Source organism: Phacochoerus africanus, chromosome 1 (genome assembly GCF_016906955.1).
Source record: "Phacochoerus africanus isolate WHEZ1 chromosome 1, ROS_Pafr_v1, whole genome shotgun sequence".
NCBI classification, from domain to species: Eukaryota; Metazoa; Chordata; class Mammalia; order Artiodactyla; family Suidae; genus Phacochoerus; species Phacochoerus africanus.
Window position 1 is genome coordinate 52,573,085 of NC_062544.1, and position 13,234 is coordinate 52,586,318.

Genomic DNA, 13,234 nt, shown 5'->3' on the forward strand with positions numbered 1-13,234 from the left:
CCTCATGGTTCCTAGTCGGATTCGTTAACCACTGTGCCACGACGGGAACTCCCCTAATTAATTTTTAATTTAAGGAGTAACATGGTAAAAAGTTAAAACAAATTAACAGCTTTGAAAAATTATGAAAAGTAAAAGTATGACCTAAGCTGAATCCCCTTCTTTTAACTGTTCAACCTTTAGTCCTATGGTTAACAATCACTTATATATGTTTCCAAAATGTTTTATGACCATACAATTATAGGAAAGGGTCATATTATACTCTGTCCTGCACCTTGGATGTTTCACTTAGTATTATTTTCTTGGAAATAATGTCACATAAGCATATAAAGGTCTACCTCATTCTTTTTAACAGTTGCTTATGCATAGAGTTTCCATCATGAATATAATTTATTTAAATATTTCCCTACTGAGGAAAATTTGTTCTGTTCTCACTTTTTTGCTATTACAGGTAATGAATAAGTATTTTTTAAATTTATTTTATTTATTTATTTTTTTTGTCTTTTTGCCATTTCTTGGGCCACTCCCACGGCATATGGAGGTTCCCAGGCTAGGGGTCGAGTCGGAGTTGTAGCTGCCAACCTATGCCAGAGCCACAGCAACGTGGGATCCGAGCCACGTCTGCGACCTACACCACAGCTCACAGCAACGCCAGATCGTTAACCCACTGTGCAAGGGCAGGGATCGAACCCGCAACCTCATGGTTCCTAGTCGGATTCGTTAACCACTGCGCCACGACGGGAACTCCTGAATAAGTATTTTTGAACATATATCTTTGGTATCTTTGTGAATAGTGTAATAACTGCCACGTACCCTTCAAACACCTTCAAAAATCATCAGTTCATGACCTGGCTTATATCACCTATACCTTTACCCATTCTCTATTATCACTCCTGAATTTATCTGAAAGCAACTCCTTGACATTATATTATTTCATCAATAACATTACCATTTTTATGCATCTCTGAGATGACAAAAAATACAATTACAGTACAATTATCACATCAAAAATGAGCAATATTTCTTATTTAAAGTGTATAAATGGAGTTCCCACTGTGGTTCATCAGTAACGAACCCAACTAGTATCCATGAGGATGTGGGTTTGACTCTTGGCCTTGCTCAGTGAGTAAAGGATTGCTGTGAGCTGTGGTGTAGGTTGCAGACGAGGCTCAGAGCTGTCATTGCTGTGGCTGTGATGTAGGCTGGCAGTTGCAGCTCCAATTCAACCCCTAGCCTGGGAACTTCCATATGTCACACATGCGGCCCTAAAAAGCCAAAAAAAAAAAAAAGAAAAAAAAAAAGAATATGAGAGACGTTTCCAAATTAATTTCCAAGTACTTTGTACCAATTCCTCTCCCACCAAAGTGCTTCTTATTTCCTTTTTTCTTATTTTGGTAAGAATCACTTGGTTAAGAAAACACAAGTCCATTGTTAAAAAAAAGTTCATGTTATTTCAAAATACTTATCATCATGAAAATTCTTTTATTATGGCAACCCTAGGTTGCACAGAGGAAAAGAAGGAATAGAGAAGAATGATAAGGAAAGGAGAGAAAACAAAGGTATTATTACTCCCACTGCTACTCTTACTTCAAAAATTTACTTCCCAAATATTTAATTTATCCACCTACATTTCTCAACAGCTATTCCTATTCCTCTCCCAGGTAGAGGAGGGGATTAAGAAAACCTAATATATATTTGTGGGCATGGTCTACTATGTAATTTGTCCAGAATTACAGCGCGGGGGAGGGGGGGCCTTCAAATGGGTTGCTTTTAGGCAAAAGAGAAGAAAAAGGGAAGAGATAGAACAGGAAAGCCTAAAAAAAATTTAGAGTATTAGTCCATAAAAATTGAGTTTATGGACATCCTGGGTATATGTATTTTCCTTTTAACTTTAGTAAAATATCAATTATCTGTTCTTTTGCCCCCAAAACATTTTAATGTATTATTGTAAGTGAACCAAAACCACATATATTTTAAATACAGATTTTAAAAATGAGAGAGAAGGGGCTTAGCAAAATACACTTCCATTATTTTTACCTCAGTCATTTTTTGTACATTCTTTTTGTTCCCTTTGGCAAAAGCTTTTCATTTTCCCTTATATTCTACAATTTTTTGATATCTTTACATACTTTTTCTATCTGTGAGAAGTCATTTATAAGTTTGTCAAGATTCACACTGCCAATCTTTTTCATACATCCTTCGCTGCTTTGATTCATATCTAAACCAGAGAAAAGTAGATAGTGTTAAAACAAACAAACAAATAAAATCTAAAGCACTATAATAGTGGTGATAGCTTCAATACTATAAGTTTCTGTATTCCACTTATGGAGCACCCACCGGAGCTCCATTGCACTCAGAGAATTTATGTTATACCCTCATTGTTAGCAACAGTTGAATGAATTGTCTTCTCCACTCCTTTACACTCTTACTCCAGCCAAGTTTTCTCTAAACATCTAAAATTAGTGCAATGATATATGCATATGTAGAAATTATTTGTTCCTATTACACAAAAAACTAATTATACCACAGTTCAATACTCATCTCTTTGCTATCAGGATGGCTGCACTTAAAATCTGATGCATTACTAAATCTGGTACATGACTTTTAAATATAGGTATTCTCAATTTAAGATGTTTAAAATATTGAACTATCATGCTACAATATATATATATATATTTTGTTGTATTTCCTGGAAGTCTGCTTGTTGCTAGGAATTGAACTGTCTCCAAAATTTTTATGTTGAAGCTCTAAACCCCAGTGTGACTGTATTTGGAGATAGAGTCTTTACAAGATAATTAAGGCTGAATGAAGTTCTAGGGATAGGACCTTATAAGAAGAGGGAAGGAGAGTGTGATCTTGCTCTCTCTCCACATGCCCAAACTGAGGATAGGCCTTGAGAGCAGACAGTGAGAAGGAAACTCAAGGAGAGAGACCTCACTAGATATTAATACTGCTGGTGTCTTAATATTGGGCTTCCCAGATTCCAGAACTGTGAGAAAATAAATATCTGCTGTGTCAGCCACCTAGTTTGTAGTATTTTGTTATAGCAGCCCGAGTAGACAAATACACTATTTTTCACATTTAGGGTTAGGGTAATCTGTCTGGTAAATAAAGGACATATGGAAAGTAATATGCTCAAAACAATCACTAAGTATTTCTATTTTCTTATTTTGTGTAAAAATACCTTTGTGTATAGCCAACTCACTATAAAAGTGAAGAATAAGAGTTTCAATTTTAGTTCTATGGAAACAATCATAAGAAATTCTGCAGAATTCCAGAGATAAACTCATCTAGTTAAGATGAAGAAATGGACCTCTTCAAAATGTAAATGCGAGAATTTACATTTGAGGATGGGAGATTGTCTAGAAGAATCAGGATTAACATAGTCTAAAAGCATGAGACACTTGCCTTTAGTCTTTTCTCTAGCAAAGAGGAAGAAGAAAATACAAATTGGAAATTTAGGCATTCTAGATTGAGGAAAGGGCATGTGCCAATGCCTGGTGTATGAAAGTGGCAGTGACAAGTAATACAAAGTGAAAGTAAAATTCCTAAAGTAATTACTCAAAGTGATTTTTGGGACATAATGTTTAAAATGAGATACACCAAAATATAGACATTGCTTAACATTTTGTTACTTCATAAAGAAATTCTATTTGCTTCCTTTTTAAATATTATATTGTGTTAATGACTATTAGTGGTTTTAATTTTGAGAGCATTTTAGCTATGTACTTTCAGTTTATTGAATTATTATCCTTTCTATCACATATACCAGTAAAACTTAAATAGTTAAAACTTGATCCTTAAGACAGGAGACTAATTGTAATAACATTCCATGATAAATACAGTAAAATTCCTTTTGAGGTGAAATTTAGAAATCATCACTCTATGCTTATTATTGTTATTGTTTAATACAATATGTTATTGTTAATATAATGTTATTTTTAATATAATATTGTTTAATATACTTATTATTTTATTTAATAGGTCTACAGGATAATCTGAAGTAGTTAAAGCAAAATCCATCTTCCTAACTTTTTTCTTCCCTAATATTTTATTTATTTATAAATAATATATTTAATATTTTATTTATTTATTTTTTGGCCTTGCCCGTGGCATGTGGAAGTTCCCAGGTTAGGGATCTAACCTGAACCACAGCAGTGACAACACCAGATCTTTCATCTGCTGCACCACAAAAGAACTCCCTAACATTTAAAAAATTTATCTATCTATCTATCTATCTATCTATCTATCTATCGATCTATCTATCCTTTTAGGGATGCACCCGTGGCATATGGAAGTTCCCAGGCAAGGGGTCTAAGTGGAGCTGTAGCCACAGGCCTATGCTCCAGCCATAGCAATGTCAGATCCCAGCCATGTTTGTGACCTACACCACTTCTCAGGGCAACTCCAGATCCTTGTCCACTGAGTGAGGCTAGGGATGGAACCTGCATGGATACTAGTCAGGTTCTTTTCCGTTGAGCCAGGAGGGGAACTCTCTCCCTAACATTTTAAATAAAAAAGGTTTTGCTAGGGTCTATTTCAGAACCTGGCTCCTAAACTAAATTCATTTTAATTCTAGCCTGATTTTATCTCATCTACTTCCCCCTAATGAGACCCTTAGTTGTTTTTCCTTATAAAGCCTTCACTAATATTCCATTGGTTATTATTGCATGCTATCCATTTTGTCACACTGGCCAAACCATGGGATTGTTCTTAGTTGCCTTCATTGCCCTTGTCTCTCCCCCATGAGAGACGAGGTCAAGATCTTTTTGATTGGAATAGTCAGTCTTCTTGCCGATAAGGTGGGCTTTCTTAGGGATTTATGTCTTTTGTCTTTTTTTTAGGGCCACACCCGCTGCATGTGAAGGTTCCCAGGGGTGGAATAGGCGCTATAGCTGACAGCCCATGCCACAGTAAGGTGAGATTGGAGCCATCTGAGACCTACACCACAGCTCCCCGCAAAGCTGGATCCCTAACCCACTGATCCAAGGCCAGGGATCAAACCCGAGTTGTCATGGATACTAGTTCAGTTAGTTAACCACTGAGCCACAATGGGAACTCCTCTTAGGGATTTCTTGGGTGGGTTTTCTTAGCTGATTTGGTGCTTGCCGAATTCTTGGTGAGAAGCAGGTACTGACTTGTGACCTTCATGGCCCCCAATTGAACAATTCTCATAGTAGGTGGCAGCCCTACCCTCTCTTGTGACCTCCTCCTGAGTCAGGGCCCTGGAGTCAGGCCCGCCCTAGTTAGGAGCCCGCTCTCTTTTGGAGCCCGAGGACAGGGTGGGTTACTTCTCCATTTCCCTTTCCTGCCGCCTGCAAGAATTCACCCTCAGTCCTGAGGCCTGGGGCTCCAGTTCCCTCCACCCATAACCCAGTGTCTAACTAAGAGCCCAACTCCGTGGCAGAACGAGATGCTCAGTGAGAAGCGGCTGCGTCAAAATCCTGTTGCGAACCAGGAAATTGTGAGGAGGTGTGAGGTAAGAACATCCACGGAAAAGGTGGGAATTTCGAACCTGCTGACCAAAGGTTTGGAGCTACCTGCTGTCTCTCACGTTTCCCCACGTCTCCTCGGCACTTCCTCTTGGTGCTGGTCCTCCCCTGACTGCTGTCCCCTCCCTGGAAAGCCGTTCCCCCAACAATGGGCCCGCCCAACTCCTGGTCCCGCCTGTGCCTTGCCTTAGGGCGCCTCCTCTAGCTTTACCTCCGTGGGCTTCTTAGGCAATGTTATGTAGTTTCTTAGGTATTTTTGTATACTTTCTTAGGTAATTTCGTGTAGTTTCTAGAATATGGTTTACCACTTAGCGACTGTCAGATTAGTAATTATTTCTCGAGCAAAGAATAAATCACATTGGGTTAAGTTTTGATGAATGAATCAGCACTCTTGAGTAAGTAATAATCCATATTTTTTCTAGTGACATAAATTAAGCTTATATAGTACCAGTCACTGTGCTAGGTGATAGAGATAAAAGCATGGATGAATGTATTCTCTCAGTCCTGAGTCAGTTGATGGATATGTCTCCCTTCTACAGAGTTCTGTCTTGATATCTTAGTGGTTAAGGGCAAAGATTAGTGATGGGTTATGATGATCCATAACAACAGGATGATTGTAGGCAAGTTTTTAATTATACCTGTCTTAGCTTCTTTATTTTTAAAATAGACATTAATAAAAATGCCTACCTCATGGGGTTGTTGCAATGTTTAAATGAAATGATGCCTTTTAAAAGTGCTTATTGCACTTCCTGGCATAAGGTAAGTGTTAAAATATTATTATAATTTAAAAATTTTGTTCAATAACCATTTGAATGTGTATCCACTGCCAACCTTGCCCTATCTACTTTTTTGTTGTGGGGAGACTGGAGATTTATTTTTATTTGATTTTTCTATGAAACCACAAATTTGGCAAGCAGAAAAACATGAACCATAATAGGATAATTCATAGTTTATTTGAAAGGTATTATAGCAGGGTGGTAGGAGAACTAGATCAAAGTGGGAAATGTCAGGAAGAGTCCTCTTTTTGCTGCTTGGAAAGGGTGGATTTCCCAAGATTTTTTTTTTTTGAAATAAGATAAATGAACTAAATAACAGAGGTAAAATTGTAAGATTTTAAACTAGTCTTATGATAAAAATTTTCTCATCAAAATGTTTTGGAAATGTCATTTTCTCATGTTCTTTACCTCATTAATTTCACAAAATTCACACACATGCATCCACACACAATTTAAAGATTTCAAAAGATGAAACTTGAAACTTCTGGCTACTCAAGGAGGCTTTCTTTGACATTACTAACAACAAAGGGATATTGAAATAGCCCTTTGAATTGCTGGTTCTATCCAATTAGCATGTATGTTAAATGTTCTATGTCACTTATAGCTACTAAAATGAGCCCATTTTAAGACCTACCTAAAATATTACCTTCTCTATGGGGCATTTACTGATCATATAAATGCTTCTGTTACACTTTGGACAATGTTGGCCTTCTTGTGGTATTTGTTAGGGTTATTTGAATTATTTTATCTCTCCTGCTGTATTGTCTGCTCCTTGGGGGAAAAAATTCCTATATATATATACATATATATATATACACACACACACGTATATATACATATATATATTTAGTATTTTTATATAATTTTCTATTTTACGTAAATGTATATTATATATACCTCTCTCCATAGTGCCAGCATAATCGGAATAGAAATGGACCAATATACCAGAAATAAATCATGAAAATTTGGCTTGATTTTTTTTTCTTTTCTTTTCTTTTTTTTTTTGTCTTTTTGCCTTTTCTGGGGCCGCTTCCTGTGGCATATGGAGGTTCCCAGGCTAGGGGTCCAATTGGAGCTGTAGCCACCAGCCTATGCCAGAGCCACAGCAATGTGGGATCCGAGCCGTGTCCGCGACCCACACCACAGCTCACTGCAATGCCGGATCCTTAACCCACTGGGTAAGGCCAGGGATCGAACCCGCAACTTCATGGTTCCTAGTCGGATTCGTTAACCACTGCACCATGACGGGAACTCCTGGGTTGATTTTTCTAGTTTGAAATGAGTCACAAGCTACTATTCCAATTTATAGATGTTAGCATTTTCTGGAAAGAATCCTAGCAAGTTCAAAATATGTCTGTCAATGAGAAATTATATGAGCTTCCTATGATTTCATCTTTAAAAAGGGAATGCCTTTCACAGTTGTAGTCACTGTTTTATTCATCAAATACCATCTTATTGAGAAACAGAAAGGACTCGAATATTTGCTCAGAAACTGACTTGAATACTGTAAGAGAGAAACAACAGACCATATTATGTCATACTAACAAGAGGAATATAAAGAAAGTAATGTTAAGACTCCATTAGAAGGTACCTTGATTTGGAAAATCAATGCACATGCACTCAGACAATTGAAAAAAAATCAGAAACTACTGATTTATATATGTAAGGGTCTTAAGATGAATGATACATTAATGTTTTTATAGGTTACAAGCAACTTCATTTATTAATTCATTCTAAAATATTTAAGTACTTGCAAGGTACCAGCTGGTACTGAGGTTCCAGGTGCTAAGGAGAGCAAAATAATTAAGACTATTTTCTTCTGCTTTGGGGCTTTTAATCTCACAGATTGCCTTTTTAAGACTGTTAGCACTTACCCATTTATTTGTTCAAGAAATATGTGTTGCGCACCAACCATGTTAGGGGATCCGTGAAAGCACTAGGATTAAACAAAAGAGTCATAAATCCTGACCACAGAGGACTTACAGTTTAGACAGGGAAATAGATAATAAATGATAAATAAAAAGTATAATAACTGCAAAGAAAGAAACACAAATCATGATCTTGATTTAAAAAGTGAACAGGAGTTGCTTAGATACACTGGTCAGGGACTGTCTCAGAGCAAATAAGATGAGAGAGAGACCTGAATGGTACATCAAAACGTTAGCTGTGAGCAACAATAAATGCTAGGGTTGCCTTTTTTTTAAAAACCTCCTGCTTGCTTTTTTGGCACACGTCTCAGCTGATCTTATCTCTGTGTTTATCTGATTCCCATATTTTAATATCCGCTACTGAACTGAACGATATTGTTTTGGCCTCGACTGCAACTTTAGGTCCCAGTTCTGTGGCTCCTTTGTTCTGAGCATTACTTGCAGTAATTGGATAAGAGGCACTCTGTGCACCAGGTCTGTGACCCTATGGAACCATGTTGGTTACACCCACCCCTTCGCATCCATGTAGAGAGAGGAATTTGGACATGATCCCAGGATAAAGCCTAAACCATGGAATACTTGGACTACTTTTCTTGAAACAATCATCCTTACATATTTTAATAGTCTATCTCTCAACAGGCTTCTGTTAAAAGTAGGATCACATTAATAACTGGACAGAATTTTTATTTTTGGTTGAGGACAGAAAGTATAAGTATTCTATTTCATGTATTGAGAAGGAATCAATATACTTTAGATGGTGAGTATATGGTAAAGGTGATGTATTTTTGTGAAAATTAAAAATCTAACCAACTCTTAGTGGTGCAGCATTCCATAGTTACTTGGAGGTAGCTATGGGGTACTCTCAGAAGAAGCCAGATAGATTTTTTTCTCAAAATACAGTTTTTTTTTTTGTTTTGTCTTTTGTTGTTGTTGTTGTTGCTATTTCTTGGGCCGCTCCCGCGGCATATGGAGGTTCCCAGGCTAGGGGTCGAATTGGAGCTGCAGCCACCGGCATACGCCAGAGCCACAGCAACTCGGGATCCGAGCCGCGTCTGCAACCTACACCACAGCTCATGGCAACGCCGGATCGTCTACCCACTGAGCAAGGGCAGGGACCGAACCCGCAACCTCATGGTTCCTAGTCGGATTCGTTAACCACTGCGCCACGACGGGAACTCCTCAAAATACAGTTTTAAGTTTGTACAAGCACATAAAAAAATTATCCATGAACAGCCTTGAAATCATAATATAATAAGAGTTTAATGATTTGGGTCCAAAAATTCCTTTTCTCCTAGAGAAATCAACTTTTTCATAACTTACCTTCTTAGTGAGAATGTGGTTGTGGGGAGAGGGAGTAAATAGACTTTTAGGCATGCCTCGCTTCAAATCCCAGCTCTGCTGCTATGAGCTGGGTGATTCTAGGCAAGTCAGTTTATCTTTTTGCCTCTTGGTTTCATCACTTTCAAATGGGAACAAACTTCTGAAGATTGTGGTAGAGGTAAAATGAGATATCTTATCGGGGCTGGCTCAGATTAGGCCAGAAATGAGTGTTTGTTGAATGAATGAATGAAACAATGAACAATGTTCATTCCAGTATCAGAAAGCTATTTTGGTATAATAAATTACTCTAAAATTCAGTGGTTGAAATGACCATTTATTTAGCTGATGTTATTTCAGGTCAGAAATTTATTTATTTATTTATTTATTTATTTATTTATTTATTTATTTATGCTTTTTAGGGCCACACCTTTGCCATATGGAGGTTCTCAGGCTAGGTTTCGAATAGGAGCTACAGCTGCTGGCCTACGCCACAGCCACACCAATACCAGATCTGAGCCATGTCTGCAATCTATACTACAGCTCCCAGCAAGGCTGGATCCCCAACCCACTGAGCGAGGTCAGAAATTGAACCTGCATCCTCATGAATACTAGTTGGATTCATTTCCACTGTGCCGCAACAGGAACTCCAAGGTCAGAAATTTAGGCTGGATTCAGTAAATAATTTTTCTTGTCTTGTCTTTTCTGGGTTCTCTTATGTACCTGTGGTCAGCTGTGGATCAAGTAAGTGGCATAAGTGGCTTTGCTGGTCTTGGTTGGTCTCTTATGTCTTGGGATCCTGAGTTGGGATGACTTATCATTCTGCCACTTGGTCAATTATTCTCAAGCAGACTCAGCCAGGCTTGTTCTCAGGGAATGCCAGGGTTTCAAGAGAGAAAGCAGAGGCATGCAGGGCACTCTAGAGGGCTAGGCTCAACACTAGCCCTAGCCACTACTACACCATTTTGTTGGCCAAAGTGCATTACAAGGCCACCTAGACACAAGTGGTGAATGAACAGATTCCACCTTTTGATGGCAGAAGTTGCAAACTCATGTTGCAAACAGGGAGAATACAAGGAAGGTAATAATTGCAGCCATTTTTCAAAAAATAAAATTACCAATAACTATCTTTAGATAATTAGGCCAGCTGCTAATTGAAATGAAATAGTTGCAGAATGCATACCTAAGTAAAGGGGACAAATGGCCTACTGTATATAATGGTTAAATGTAAACCTGATAAAACTTGGGGGGCATCTGATTTTTGTGGTAAAAAATTGAAATTTGGTTGTTAGCTCTAATAGTGGTTAGATTGCAGGATGAAATACCTTTGGAGACAACTCCTACTTTTAATCATCCATATCCAGGGGTGTATGTATCCTCCTAGGCAGTTGTAATTAATCAAGCAATATTAAAACGAAATGGAGAAAATGAAGAGGCAGGCAATTCTTAAAACTGAGCTAATTTGGACAGCCTCTACCTTCTGCTTCCCACCAAGAGAGTCATTAGCAGCCTTGGCATTAGGATCTCTAGAATGTATTTGTGAGTAAAAAACAACAAACAAGCAAAAAACTAGCAAGTTGAAGCCAGATGTGTAAATCGGCTATATAGGGCATAACGGGGTAGCTGTAGACCTTGGAGATACTACATTCTTCTTGAAAAGAAGCTTAGATCAGGGAAAAAAAAGTCAAGATTTTACTCTATGAGTCTAGACCCTAAGTGGAAATATTCTTTTCTTTGCCATGTTATTTATCATGGTTCAGTAAATTCTGCTCAGATAATTGCCTTCTCCCAGGTATACCTACATTCTTTTTTTTAAAATATATTTTTTATTGAAGTATAGTTGATATACAATGTTGTGCCAGTTTCTGCTGTACAGAAAAGAGAAGCCAGCCATACATATGTATACATTCTCCTTCTTATATTATCTTCCATCTTGATTTATTCCAAGAGACTGGATATAGTTCCCTGTGCTACGTAGTATCACTTCAATGCTTATCCATTCTAAATGTGATAGTTTGCCTCTACCAACCCCATACTCCCAGTTCATCCCACTCCCTCCCCTATCCCCCTTGGTAACCACAAGTTTGTTCTCTATGTCTGTGAGTCTGTTTCTGTTTTTCATATAGGTTCATTTGTGCTGTTTCTGTTTTTCATATAGGTTCATTTGTGCCATACTTTAGATTCCACATATAAGTGATACCATATGGTATTTGTCTTTCTCTTTATTACTTCACTTAGCATGAGAATCTCTGGTTGTATCCATGTTGCTGCGAATGGCCTAATGTTCCATTATATATGTGTACCACATCATCCTAATTTATCCATCTGTTTATAGACATTTAGGTTTTTTCCACGTCTTGGCTATTGTGCATAGTGCTGCTATGAACATATGGGTGTATGTATTCCCACATTCTTTTCAACAACCCCTTTCTATTCTGCTCACTTTGTGCTCAGTAATCTTAAGGATCTCTCTCTCTCTTTCTGTCTTAGATTTGTTTGTATGTTACCAATATGAATTAGTCTTGGATCATAAATGCAGTGTGACCCATGTAAAAGAAAATATAAAATCAGGAACCAATACCACCTTCTTTGAAGCCCTTGGAAATTTCTGCGAGTCCTCTTCATTCTTGTCACACAAGCCATCTTCTGCCTCCTCATCCTCTACTAGTTAATGCTCTTTTCAAACATGAAATGAAGGATACTTTTAAAGTTGTTTCTTAAATGGTGTACAGAATCTACAATTTCATCATGAGTATATAGCATTTAAGTTACACTCAGGTTTAAGTAGATTTCTATGGGTGTGCTTAATCATAGAAACTGACAGTGTTTCTACTGAAAGATGCATTCAGAATACTGAACAATTGAACTAAAAATGAAATTCTGGAACATTAATTTTACATATTATATAAAATAAGTAAACTGGGTTAATTTTTTAAAGAGGAAACTTTCACAATGAGTGCATAAAATTTAGGTACATTCAAACAAAATAGAATATCCTAAACAAAATAATAAAATTTTTTAAAAATTGCAAAATAAAAAGCAGGCGGTTGCAGAATGTCAACCTCTCTAAATTAATTAATCTATAAATTTAGAGCTAAAACAATAAAAATAAGTTTAGCTCCAGTTTTGTGGTTGTTGTGTGTGTTGCTTTTAAAACTGATGAAACTTAATGAGGTAAATTGAATCACTTTTACACATTATTATTATTTATCTTTTTAGGGCCACACCCATGGCATATGGAAGTTCCCAGGCTAGGGGTTGAATCAGAGCTGCAACCGCTGGCCTATGACACAAACACAGCAACTTGGGATCCAAGCCTCATCTGGGGCCTACACCACGGCTCACAGCAATGCCAGATCGCTTAACCCACTGAGTGAGGCCAGGGATCAAACCTGTGTCCTCATGAATACCAGTCGGGTTTGTTACTGCTGCGCTACAATAGGAACTCCACATTCCATGTTCTTGATCAGTCCAGGCAGTATTTGCAATTTCAGCTGAAGCTTTTGAATCTCATTTTTAAGCAGAGAAAGTGAAAAGCCACTTCTTAGCTTAAAGGCCACTTCTTAGCATGGACTTCCTTCATGCACTGAACATTCCAGCCTGGCCTTCCATACTCAGTCACTCTCTCAACCTAACTCCTTCTTTTTTGGGATCATCTTTTAGGCATTCTCAATCCCCACCCCAAACAAATATTAAGTAAATAAACAAGGAGGCCTTTAGATTG

The 13,234-nt window shown here is 37.6% G+C and overlaps 1 protein-coding gene across 1 annotated transcript in view; it reads right to left on the bottom strand.

The window, feature by feature from the left end:
• Positions 1-2,213, bottom strand: part of CCDC152 (coiled-coil domain containing 152) — a 64,454-nt gene extending 62,241 nt beyond the window's left edge. The window contains exon 1 of the mRNA XM_047766328.1: positions 2,127-2,213. Coding sequence (XP_047622284.1) covers positions 2,127-2,213 — 87 coding nt within the window. The remainder of the gene's footprint in view (positions 1-2,126) is intronic.
• Between the last annotated feature and the right edge of the window lie 11,021 nt (positions 2,214-13,234).